General features: G+C 36.2%; 2 protein-coding genes across 5 annotated transcripts; one reads left to right on the top strand and one right to left on the bottom strand.

The window, feature by feature from the left end:
• Window positions 1–735: 735 nt before the first annotated feature.
• LOC306869366 (rho-related GTP-binding protein RhoG-like) lies at window positions 736–3805 on the bottom strand. Its single transcript, XM_079416116.1, has 2 exons — window positions 3493–3805; window positions 736–3185 (listed from the first exon to the last, which is right to left on the bottom strand). The coding sequence occupies exon 2, from the start codon at window positions 3163–3165 to the stop codon at window positions 2590–2592; it is 576 nt and encodes a 191-aa protein (XP_079272242.1). The 5' UTR covers window positions 3166–3185; window positions 3493–3805; the 3' UTR covers window positions 736–2589.
• Window positions 3806–4873: 1068 nt separating this feature from the next.
• LOC306870530 (calcium uptake protein 2, mitochondrial-like) lies at window positions 4874–12138 on the top strand. Of its 4 annotated transcripts, none has more exons than XM_079417838.1 (13): window positions 4952–5211; window positions 6463–6592; window positions 6764–6814; window positions 7056–7087; window positions 7250–7325; window positions 7521–7568; window positions 8456–8538; window positions 9108–9161; window positions 9322–9416; window positions 9738–9909; window positions 10464–10572; window positions 10711–10868; window positions 11161–12137. In XM_079417838.1, exons 1-13 carry the CDS (start codon window positions 5017–5019, stop codon window positions 11260–11262), a joined length of 1305 nt encoding a protein of 434 aa, XP_079273964.1. In that variant the 5' UTR covers window positions 4952–5016; the 3' UTR covers window positions 11263–12137. The 4 variants fall into 4 exon arrangements, with proteins under 4 accessions (XP_079273966.1, XP_079273964.1, XP_079273963.1 ...); XM_079417837.1 differs by having other exon boundaries at window positions 4970–5211; window positions 6460–6592; window positions 11161–12005; XM_079417840.1 differs by lacking the exon at window positions 6764–6814 and having other exon boundaries at window positions 4874–5211; window positions 11161–12138.
• The last annotated feature ends 913 nt before the right edge of the window (window positions 12139–13051 follow it).

Genomic DNA, 13051 nt, shown 5'->3' with positions numbered 1-13051 from the left:
TGCATAAAAGGTTTAAACTAGTCTTACAAGTAGTCATCTAATTTTTTGTTTAAGATTGGTCTTTTTTTTTTTTTCGGTTACATAAAAACGTAGATTAGCCTAAATTGAATCCCAAAAATAAAACTGATTACTCCTTGGCTGCTAATTGGTCAGACTGGATCTTAAGACACTGTGTTAACAAGCATAGAGGCTAAGTTTATGCAACTGGCCCCAGAAGGCTCAGAAATAGACCTTTTCAATGAATTACAAAATATCATGGAATTAGTTCGAAAGTTTTTCCCATGGCAGATTATTTTGGAAACACCGTAGAAGAATGTTGGCTGTAACAATTTTCATTCTTGAATACTTTCATGATCTTAATCAAAAGCCTTCTGCTGTATGGACAAAAAAATCTAGAGACATATCTCAAAATATGTTTAAGTAATTCATACGGGTTTGGATCACGTGAATGCAAGTATTTGATAACAGAATTTTCATTTTTGAATAAATTATCTCTAATAATGACTAAAGTTGTGTCATACAGTTGTGCTAAGACAGACTGTCATTGGTTGGCACAGCGTTAAAGGCTATTGTTTCAAAAGTGAAGCAATAAGCTGTATAGTATAGTAATAAACTACTAACTAACCACTTAACACATTTGTCTGACATTTTAAATGTTTAATTTACATTTATATGATCATGTTATCAAAACAGTAACATTTTAAATATCAATAAATTGTACAGTATTTTTTTTTTAGCATTTTATCACTTTACTTAATGTCTTTTAATTACCCACAAATTCAGGATTTATTAATTATTCTTATATTACACACATACCAACTAACCACTGTTTTTTTTTTTCAATTAATAACGTTGGCATAGTTTACTTCCAACTCGTAAACTATATGAAAATATAAGTGGTTTCCATCTTTATTAATAAACATTAATACAAATATAAATATCTCAATTAATTTCACAGCCTTTTTGTTTAATCCTGCAGTAGTTTGATTCATTTGTATCAGTTGTGGGTTGGGAGACCAAACATTTAAATGTTTCATCATCCATGAACGTGAAACGAACTCTGTGCCAACCAACCCCTACTTGTAAAAGACATCCTGTCCTAAAACAAATGTTAAGCATTCAGACCTAAACATTAGATCATTACTCTAAGAACAATGCCTCAACACAAATCACAAATACAGAGCTGACGGTTTTGTTTATCTGAGAAAGCATTGTAAAGAATGTCAGAGATGCAGCTGTTCTTTCTTTCTTTCTCCTACTTGTTCTTTCTCATTCCCTCTTTCTCTCTGCATTTATGTTTATGTCATGAACAAAGCTGAGGTCAAAGAACAGGAGCCAACCATTGTTTTACTTTAAAACTGGTTTATTTTCTCATGCAAGTGGAGGTATATTCTTAAAATAATGAGTTTCAAGAAATAAAAACAGCCTTAATTTTAAAAAAGAGCCAATTTTGGTGCGTTATTGATGTCCTAAAAAAAAAATTTAGGAAAAAAAAAAAACCGCTGATGTTTATCATATAAAAAGTAGACATTCAATACATAAAATGTGAATGTGTACCCAAATGAAGTCTAAACCTGAATGTTTGTGCACATTAACTAGTCTGGATGTTTAATTTTAACGAAGATGAAAGACATCAAGTGTTTATCTCCTCCGTCAGTTCTTATTAGGGCACTTCATTGGAGTGGATCAACATTCATGGTAAAATACAAATAATACAAAAAATTAGTGGCACTTTTCAAAAACAGGGTTGTAAATTGTGAGGATTCAGGCACAGTGGGCCAAATACAAAGATCTTCATTTTTACCTCAAGTGTTATAAAACAGCACTATATCCCTTCATTTACAGCTCTAATAGAAGGCATGTGAGCTACAACAGCTCTCTGTAAACGTTCAACAGTCCTTTCCAGCAATAAATGTCAACTGGCACCCAAAGTAGCACCCTAGATGAAGTGAGCAAAGAGGAAGGAGTTTATGAGATGTCAGAGAAGGGGCCAAGCACTAAAGGCACGCTGGGATTCCACAGCACTTCCTGATTTAAATTCGATCAACTCTACAAAGGCAACAGTACAAGAAAAATGGCATGTAGTGGTAAGTGTAGATCAAGTCTTAGGGTCTCACATTAAAATACCACGCATATCAGGTGGATCGTGAGCCCTGATAATTGTGTTACTGATGCGGTAAGGGAAAGACAGCACCTTCAAAAGACATCCAGTCTGAATTTAGACTGAATTTACACTTTGGTGCATGAAATATCCTCTGAGTGACTCTTAAAAAATATGCTGGGGTTTTGAGGCCTTATAGGAAGGCAGAAGTTGTCAATGCCTGTAGTCCTTCAGACAAATCCAATCCACTGCCTCAGTCTGCCTGACTTTAGATTACAACACCGTATTTCTGGCTTGGATATGTATGAAGAGTTGTAACACAAAAACACAGTCTCAGTCTTCCTCATTAACAGTCTGTGCACCTATTGCTTACTGTAGTGTAGCGATATGAACAAAAAGTGACAACAACACACATTTGCAGAGACGATCACATGACTAACTGATATTCCACCCTTCATAAAATCTCTCACGCACACACCCTCACGTAGTTATAACAGCACACATTTCTTGCTGTGCTTCTTGGCATTGGGGTAGAGAACGGCCCTGACTGCTTCGTTGAAGACCTCTCTGACCCCCTCCTGCAGAAGGGCCGAGCACTCCAGATATCGCACCGCACCAATGCTGCGGGCCAATGTGCTGCCCTGCTGCGGAGTGGTTGGACTCATCCCCTGCTCTTTCAGCTTCTCCAGGGTCTCCTTGTCCCCCCGCAGGTCTCTCTTTGTGCCTACCAGCAACACAGGAACACCAGGACAGTGGTGGCACACCTCAGGGTGCCATTTATGCCGGACGTTGGCATGAGAGGAAGGGCTAGCCACAGAGAAACAGATGATGAAGACATGCGTCTGCGGGTAAGAGAGGGTTCGCAGGCGGTCGTACTCCTCCTGACCGGCCGTGTCCCACAGGTTGAGGCTGACGGCACGGCCGTCCACACAGGTCTGAGTGCTGTAGTTGTCGAAAACCGTAGGAATGTACTCGTCTGGGAAGGCATTAGTAGTGTAGGAGATTAACAGGCAGGTCTTTCCCACTGCACCATCACCAACAACAACACACTTTATGGTCTGCATTTTGCCTGGCACAGAGATCCCTGAAAAAGAGAGAGATTTCATAACTCACAATAACGTTACATTTACCAGACTTTGTAGACAACAGCCCAAACAGAAAAACAGCAGTTAAGACTACTAAATCAGCAGTTTGTCCGTATAAATCGATACATATTAGTTATTTTTACATATGAGACCTCTGCAAGCAACAAAGATCCAAAACAAAGTAATAAATTCGTTCAGCTAGTACGTTAGCAGCAGATCCGCTAAATAAAACCGGCAATTATAGTACTTAGTAAGGCAGCACCACATCACCGTTGCTCAAAGTGTATTTTTTAAAGTAAAACTCACTGTGTTTGGATGGTCTGGAGAGCTGGATGAGTGTTTCCTTTGAGCTGCTCAAGTTTCCATCATCGCAGCGGCAAAGGCGCTTTGCTAACCGACTAGCGGATGAGCCTCACATTAATCAGTTATTAAACATGGACCAAGAACTCCCGGAGGTCTGTAACTACGTGTAACAACCGTACAAAGCCTGTACACACGTACAAAGTCTCGAAATACGTTCAATTGAACATATTTTGTGGTAATTAAAACAAATTCTTCTATGTGAGTCGCAGTCCTTTTCTCTCAGTGGCTCATTCTTCAACTTACGGGTAACGGAGACGACTTTGAGGAACACGCCCATGCCGCAAAGGCTTGTGGGAAATGCAGTGTAGTTTCAGAGTAAAAACTGCAAATGTTTGTATTTACGTTTATGTAGTCATAAATTACTATAATATAAATGTAAACACAAGTATGACTGATTCACGATAGTTATTTACTAAATGCGTTACCTTTATTTCGGTTTAACACGACAGTGACAATATATTCTAGGTTTCTTTTTACATATTATCCACATATGCAGGTTTCATTTGTAATTAAAACAAACGCGAATCAAATGTGAATTAAAACGTGTGGACCACGCAAAGGCCTGTGGGAAATGTAGTGTAGTTTCGGAGTATATATTACAATATTAGCAACGTATGCTTGGTTTTCATGCTGACTTATGCAGTGAATCAACTAAACCACAATTTAAAAAAAAATGCTGTATAAAAGTATTACACCAAGAATAACGCGTAATTTTGCCAATTCATGGAAGTTATGAATTTTTACTCTAAAATACTTTTGTATGATATATAATTGTTATACTTAATGCAAGAGAATTACACACAATTACTTAACAAATAATGAAAGATAAAAATCTGATTTGTATTTTGATGTAGCAGGTGCTGTGAATAAAAGGTGTTTACCTGCTCTCTCACCTGCTGCTGCTCTGTATTTCAGAATGTGGACTTTACCTCGTCCTATCCTTTCCTCCTTTTCATCTCCCATCATGGACTATCAATCCAAGTCATAAATTCCCACATTATGTCTGTTTACAGTATTTTACTGTCCCATAGCCACACAAAGTATTTCACTTAAACTATTTAATTAAATGCTAAGCAGTAATGCATGTTACATTTTTTTTTTTTTTTATTAAAGTTGTTCATCTGTAATGTCCGGACGACTATGTCTGTTATAGGTATATAAAATAATTATATTTTATAAATTGTAAAACTAAATGATATTTCTAATATCACTTCCCCAAAGTAAACCGAAGACGCCATACTCCATTACGTAAGAATATACAGGGCGTGGCTTCAAATGACTATGAATAAAAATGAATAAAACATCAGCAATGTTTAATTTGTACAGCTAGTCTGCATTGTCTTCTGTCCCCAGTTCGCGAGCGGTGTATAAAAGCTGTCAGCCTGAGGGGGGCGCCAAACCACTGCGTCGTATCACTCTAACTTCACTATCGACCGAAGTAGACTGATAAAAACTTCCCGCAGAAGAATGGCGACTTGGGCCAGGTTAGGCGTCAGTTTGCGGAATACAGTCAGACGTTTCTGGCCTCTCAGAAACATAGGGTATGGTCGTGCTGTTGGAGGCGGTCTTCTGGGCACTGTTGTAGCAAGCGGATTTATTCACTATAAAAATGAACCGCGACGGAGACTCTGGCCACACATCGTGTACGCGGAGGACGCGAAGGTAAACAAACTTCTCTGATTAGAGACGACTTTTCAAACGACCTCTCAACTACTTCGAATATCATGTTGTCTTTGAAGTTAACTGTCATGTCGTTTGTTTGTTCGTGGAGTCACTATGTTGATACGATCATTTGTTAAAGTTTCAATATTAAAGTGTGACCAACCGATTTTTTACAATTATTAAACGAATCAGCTCGTGTTTTATTGAAATGTGTCTAAACTGTAGCCTATGTGGAGTCTCAGTAAATCCTAATATGTCTTATTGTTGCAAATGTTTGTTTATGAACACATATTTTTAGATGGTTTGGACAGTAGCACGGTTGCCATCACATCGTAGGTGGAGCTCTTGTCTATATAGTGTCATAGCAAACTGTAGCTACTAGCAACTAGATTACATAATTAAATGTATGATTAATGGCCTATTATGTGATTTAAAATCTGGAAAATCTACAGAATTAATTTAAACAGTAAGATGTTACAATGAGAACCAGGAGTCCATTATTGAAGTAAATATCCATGAACACCTATTACTGTAGTTATAAAAATTCAGTAAACAGCTTAAACTTTTTTTAAGGTAATTTTATGATAACAGGTGTTTTATTCATTGTAAAACTTTGCTGAAGAAAAACATAATACATTTATTTCATAATTTTTGTGCAAAAAAGTTTAAAATCTTGAGTCCACATTTGGCTCTCTTTCAGTATTAATTTAGTATTTATGTACTATTATTGTATTTATTTGATATTTTAAATATTACTTTTATATTTTACATTTACATTTTAAGTTTTAGAATCTTGTGTGCAATTGTCCTTTTTATTTATTTTTTCCATTTAACTTTAAGTTTAACATTAGTTTAAGATTTAAACTTTTGTTTTCATCTTAATGATTTCCAGTATTTGTCAAGGCAACATTTAAAATTAAGTTTTTCATCTAATATTTTATATTATTTCAGATTTTTCTAATAATGAAAATGTATGTTTTTGTTTGTTTCATTTTAGTTAACAATAGCAACATTCCTTCCCTTCTTGCCTCGTGCTTAAAGTCATCAAATTGTCACCAACTTTTTGATTAAAATGACACTGAAATTGACTGAAATTTCCAGTTTCAACATTATTTAAATTTAGTGCAATGAAAAGGATTAATAATTCTAATGTTTCTTATGAGTCCGAGTCCAACTCTAAATAAAAAAGGTGCACTGTTCATAAATAAAACATCTGCTCTTCTTCTCCATTTTTGTAAATCTGTAAAGAAGGAGATCACAGTACCACAAGTGTCCATGAGACGCCTGCGGTTTAACCAGTTTGCCTCCGTGATCTATGAAGAGGAGCCATACATGACACCCAGAGACTTCCTCCATTCAGTCCTGATGGAGAATGTGGATCGTAAGTGACATGCCACCATATGGATGTGCAAACATTCAAGAACAAACAAACAAACATACACTAGTGAGGCAGTATTATGTGTAAATTATTGTACATTTGATTTTATGTAAATGTAAACTCCTTATGAGGGTTGTTATCAACGAAATTCTCATAACATGCATCTTATCAAAGCAATCTTACAGCAAGAGACCAGTCAACACAAAGACCCTAAAAGTCTGACATGTACGTTCTTCTCACTTACATTCTTATTTATATAAGCGTGTTTCTGGTTTGACTGTGCCGTGAAAATGCTTTTTATCTGTCAGTAATCACCTCTGCATGTTAGGCCTTGTATTCATAAAGTGGGCGTAATGTAATACGAAATCTCTTCAAACACCACTACAGGCCTCAAAACAATTTTTCTGTTGATTTTCACTATGCTGCAAAATATTGCTAAGCAATCCTTGATCTTTCTCTTTTACAGGCAAACTACAGAAAAAGATACTGACTAAAGCAGTAAGTGCAGTTTGTTAGTTCAATTGAGTGTTACTCCAAAAATCAAAGAGACTTGTTCTGAATGAATACTGTTATTGCATGATCGTGTCTGATGTGTGATTTTGCTGGAAATCTCACTAACACGGTCAAGCTTTACCTAATATCTGCTTGGTCCATGGACAGGATGTGGACGATATGATAAGGGTGGCTTCCAGGGCTACGGCAGGAAATAACATGTTCCGAGGCATCGGAGACAAAGGTATATGTTAAGCAAACACTTTCCTCACGTATGCCAGAGTTCACCTGCCTTAGTAAAATACCTGTGTTTGTGTGTGCTAACGTCCTCTCATTGAGCAAGTGCCATAATGAAAACTTAATAATTAAAATGGTATGGTTCATAAAAACTATTTGAATAGTAATTACATTATTAATACCTCCTGAACCATTGTTTCAGGGCTGATCTCTTACACAGAGTACCTGTTTCTCCTCACTATTCTTACAAGTAAGTATTTCCAAAACTTTTTGCATAATTTCATACACAGTGTCCTATCAGTGCTAGTCCAGAGTCTCTGTCACCGCTTAGACTTCTGTTCTTTTAGCTACTTGATAATCAGGTGGACACGGGTTTTTAGTCATAGCCATTTGTAGCCTAAAATGGACACAGACGCTTTATTTTCATTAGGACTTGTTCTGTACTTGGCAGTTCGCATTTTTGTGACATTCCTGTGGTTTGATTATTTGTCACTGTATCAAAATATGTCTGCATTGTGCTGCGCCACTACTGAATCAACAGCATCATAGAAAAAATCATTTTGGCTGAGACTGTAGTCTGAATTGAAATGTGATAAGAAAGTGAAAGTGGCTGCTGTGAAATAATACAAACACTGTAAATGGTCAGTGCATCGTTGTACTCACTGGTTGCATGCAGCATTAAATTTACAGCATGAGCATATCTTCTAGTTCGGATTAGAATTTAGCTGACTTGTTTTGTGACAAATTAAAAAAATTGTTGATAAAATCACTAAGTGGAATAGAAATCAGAATATGTCCAGTTGTGCATGTTTAGAGCTCTGTTTGTTTTTGATATAAAGTTTTCCTAATTTAGTGACAAATGCAAATACATTGCGTATTGTACATGTGCATGTTCACTCGGTGCTTGCTATGAAACTGTACCATAACATCAAAATTATACCACAGTAATATTAGTGATATTGACACACTGATTTGCAATACACCAAGCCATCTCATTAATTTTCTTTATATTCCCCTTGTAGCGATGCATTTTTTTGTGTGTGTGTGGTGGGGTTTCTTTTGTTCATTTGAGGAGCCACAGATTATTCCTGAAAGCCGGTATCCATTGCTTTAAGTTTAACTGCACTGTGATTCCAGAACCTCAAACAGGATTTCATATTGCTTTCAAAATGCTTGATATTGATGGCAATGAGCATGTGGACAAGAAGGAATTTCAGAAGGTAGGGAATGTCTTTTCACATTGGATTATATGACACCATGCTGCCTTCACACTCAAACTAAACATGATGCAATAATTAAAACACTTTGTTGTAAATGCGTATAATTATATGAAGATATGTGCAGAACTAAGAAAGTTCTCTTGATTGGATTTTAAATGCTATGGATTGTAAGTATTGGGGTCAGTAGGGTCTGTCTGCTTTGTGTTTCTGTTAATGCTGGCATGAGATGAGACCGATTTGCGACAGGTATGTGGGAATGCTTGATGCATGATTGGTGCATGATAGGAGTATCAGAAAAATGCATAATTTAATTAGAATTTAGTTGGATTTACATGTTGAGTCTGTTCACATGTATCAGTTTGCCATGTCGTCAAGGTCTAGAAGATTAACTAAAGCTGAAAAAGCTATTTGAATAGACTCATCATTTTCTTTGGTGTGGATGTACATCCTGTACCTTAACACACAAACATATGCATAAACACAAGAGAGAATAAGAGTCAGTCTTTTGAATGTGACATCTTTTACCAGCAGTCTACTAACAACTGTATGTTCTTTCTTTTTTTTTGAAGCTGAAGAAAATAATTCGACCGAGGAAAGAGCTTCTAAGGCAGGGTGGGATAGAGGTGGGTAGATGTTGTGTAACTTCAGCAACTTTGCATGTTATTTGGAGGTTTAGAATGTTATTTTTACATTTATTAAAATTGCCTAGTGTTTAATATCAGAGTTCTGTTGTATTGAATATTTTTGTGGTTGTACTGAATAGCTTTGATTGTTTCTTTACAGTTTTCAGACAGTGTTGATGATATCAACACTACACTACAGGTGTTCTTTTTTGGGAAAAATGGCAAGAATAAACTCCAATACAAAGATTTCTGCAGGTAAAGTACGGCCTGTGTTTACTTTAATATATTAGTGTCTGTATGATATAAAATAAAATTTTCTTTGTGTATGCTACAAAAATAGCATAATAGATAGAATTTCCAAATCAGCATGTTTTTATTAAATGTAGACATAAAATTTGCAGAATACAGCAACGTGTACTTTAGACCTCCAATTAAAAATTATCCTATGGAATATGTGAACGTTATTCAAAGTAAACTGGCTTTCTAACTACAACACTATCCTGTGTTTTAACTTTTTTTTTTTTTTTTTTAGCCTTGAGAGATGTATTGCAAGGGTTTTTTTTTGGTTTTGGGTAGGTTTATGGAAGACCTGCAGGCAGAAGTACAAGAAGTTGAGTTCCTGCGGTTTTCTAACGGGATGAAGACCATGAGGCGGGAAGACTTTGCTGAATGGCTGCTTCATTACACCGATGAAGAGAACAATGAGGCATACTGGGAAAACATGAGAAAGAGGATCCCCACTGGACAGGTAGCATCTTTTAAACACTAAAACTGATAGTCCTGAATATTATTAGTATTTCTGCTGTTTAACACGAACCGAGACTGATCTTGGGTCATTATTTCTAGTGTGAGAGGAATAGATTCTAAATGTAACTAGTAAGAAGCCAGTAGCCACTCTTCAGAGATTTCCAGCATATAGATGAAAAATGTGCTCTATGCAGCTCTCCATCAGTCATATTTCTAGAGTAGAGTGGGCAAATTTGATGTCACTCCTGAGTACAAAGCATTTACAGTCCACCTAGAGTTGGACAATTGGTATGTAGAGGACTCTGGAGCCTGCTGACCTGGTTGCCAAGTGCCATTTATGATGTAAACCATCACCTGGCTAAAATGATACCAACTGGAAAGCATGGTTTGTTGCATTATATTGTACATTTAAATTGTAATATAATGTTAAAAGTAAATATCTATACCAGCAAAAATGTTATTTGAAATTTTACGTTCATAGCATCCTGTAACAGCATTATAATTCCATTCTTATATTTTAAAGTTTCTGACTTTTTTTATATGCGTGTTTGTCAGAGCATCACCTTTGATGAATTTAAAGAATTCTGTCTCTTTACCAACCATCTGGAGGACTTTTCCTTCTCAGTCAAAATGATTAACGATGCCAACAGGCCAATAGGAATGGGTAAGACTAATCTGGATGCCAGTAGTTATTCATTTTTAATAATGAATAATCTATTGTCCTCAGTGCATTTCTGGACAGGTCAAAATAATATTGAGTAACTGAAATGCATAGCACTCTCCCTCAAATTTTGCTCCATAGCTGAGTTTAAGCGAGCAGTGAAGATAGCGACAGGTCACGACCTTTCAGAGAATGTTCTGGACACAGTTTTTAAGATCTTTGACCTGGACGGGGACAACTGTCTGAGCCATAAGGAGTTCCTCGCTGTGATGAAAGACAGAGTGCTTCGTGGACTCCGGGTAAGAAAGCATTTAGCCCTGTAATTGATAATTAATTATTCATTTCCAAAGTTTCATTTAGTTAATTTACAATGTTATGCTATTAATCATTTAATAAATATCATTAGTGTTAAAAATATTATTGGTACTCAAATCTGACACATATGCCGATGTCTATGCCAGCAACAATGCTGATGGAGTAATTATATAGCCAAATCTTGTGACAGTAGTTATTAATCTTTGTGATTGTGTGTAAGTGGCTCAGTGCAGTAAACGGTAGACTTACTGTAGATTGTACCTGTGTGTTGTATAGGTTCAGCCCCAGCTTGGTATTTCTGGTTATTGGAAATGTGTGAAAAGAGAGACACTGCAAGGAGCTCAAGAGGCTCTCCGTGAAACCGGCAGCCCTGTCTGACACAGGAAGAGGTCTGCCTTTGAGTGTGTGGCTGGTCAGATGTGGTAATACTTGCAATTCCATATATGTCTGGGGAGGAGAATGGTACATAATTAATTACAAGCACCAGGGATTGTTAGTTGTACTGTCAGTAAACTTTTCCTTTAAAATGTTTGCATGGTCAAAGGAAAATATTGCTTTTGAAGCGATGTGGCTGTTGGCCCAAAACATAAAAAAGAAACAATATTAATATAAAAAAAAGTCATGGTTATGAGCTTTATTGAAAATCTGTGATATGTTTTTCGTCCTTGAATTTGTGAAATGGCCTATGCACACTTCAACAAAGTTACACTGTCAGTTCATGATTTTTTTTTTTTGGTTTGTGTGTTAAATAAAATGTTTTTAATCGTATATAGCCATAATTTTACTTTGGATGTGGTGTTGTTTATATGTAATCTGTATGCGAAACTTTGCTGTTATGTAAATTTGTAACACCTTACCCTGTGGATAATCTGCATGTAATGCTGATTTTATGAATTTTTTTTAGGTAGCTGGTGTATTGTATACATGTTTTTTTTCTGGGGCACTTTTCTATATTAAACAATACTATATTTGTAGTGCTAGAGAATGCTAGCATTGCATTGATTTTCCATTAATAAAATTTAAAAGAAATCATGTGATGACTATCAGTTACTTAAAAATATTACAGGGATTAAATGTAAATATGCTAAATAAATTCGGAACATTAAGTGAACGGTTTCACCATACGTTTGTTGTCTTCAGTGTTGGGAAGGTTACTTTGGAAATGTAATAGGTTACAGATTACAAGTTACCCTACTTAAAATGTAACAAGTAGTGTAACTTTTCAATTACTTTATTAAAGTAATATAACTGATTACATTTGATTACTTTTCTAATGTTTTCAACTGTTAATCATTTTCAAACATGTAAACCAGGCAAGGTTAACCTTACAGTAGAACTCAACACTGATAACTGTCAGACTTTCGAAATCCTTCATCACTTGAATTAAGATTATAATATTTTAAAGGAGACGTTGGATGCAAAATATCTTCATTTGCATATAAATGCGTTTTAGCAGTATGTGGACACAACCCTACAATGATAAAAATTCACTCCTTTTTTCCACCCAAAAACCTAAACGGTCTCAATTATCAAGCCATTTTGATTTTGGAGTGAATAACTCTCTTCCACCTTCAATACCACGACTGAGGTGAGACCCTTGAGCAAGGCACCAAACCCCCAACTGCTCCCCGTGTGCATAAATGGCTGCCCACTGCTCCAGGTGTGTGTTCACGGTGTGTGTGTGTGTGCACTTGGATGGGTTAAATGCAGAGCACAAATTCTGTGTATGGGTCACCATACTTGGCCACATGTAACTCATTTTATTCCAGACTGTTTTCTGAATGGGGGACAATTCAAGGCAGGTTTTGTTAAATTAAAACTCAAGGATGGATCAGTACCCACTGTTCATGATCCAGCTGCACCTCCAGAAGGAAGTCTCACACTTTATATTTTTTATGATTGTTTGCGAATTGCCTTTGTTCTTCCACAGAAGAGAGGGACGGGGTGAGCAGAGCTCATTAGCATGTAAAGAGATATGCACTGAAATGAGTTGCTGTGAACAGAGCTGTTTTTGACAAGGTAAAAAGGGTGTTGTTTTTCACGACCACTGAGACCATTTCAAGAAGACCCTAAAGAATCATACGATGTGTCCTTTGAAGCACAGCCACCACAAAATCAGGCTTACTTTAAAATCATTCTGAGGTTAAATACGTATTTAACATCATAA

The sequence above is a fragment of the Barbus barbus genome (assembly GCF_936440315.1).
Source record: "Barbus barbus genome assembly, chromosome: 5".
NCBI lineage: Eukaryota > Metazoa > Chordata > Actinopteri > Cypriniformes > Cyprinidae > Barbus > Barbus barbus.
Note: the sequence above shows the minus strand (reverse complement) of the source record. Positions and strands in the feature narration are given on the sequence as shown.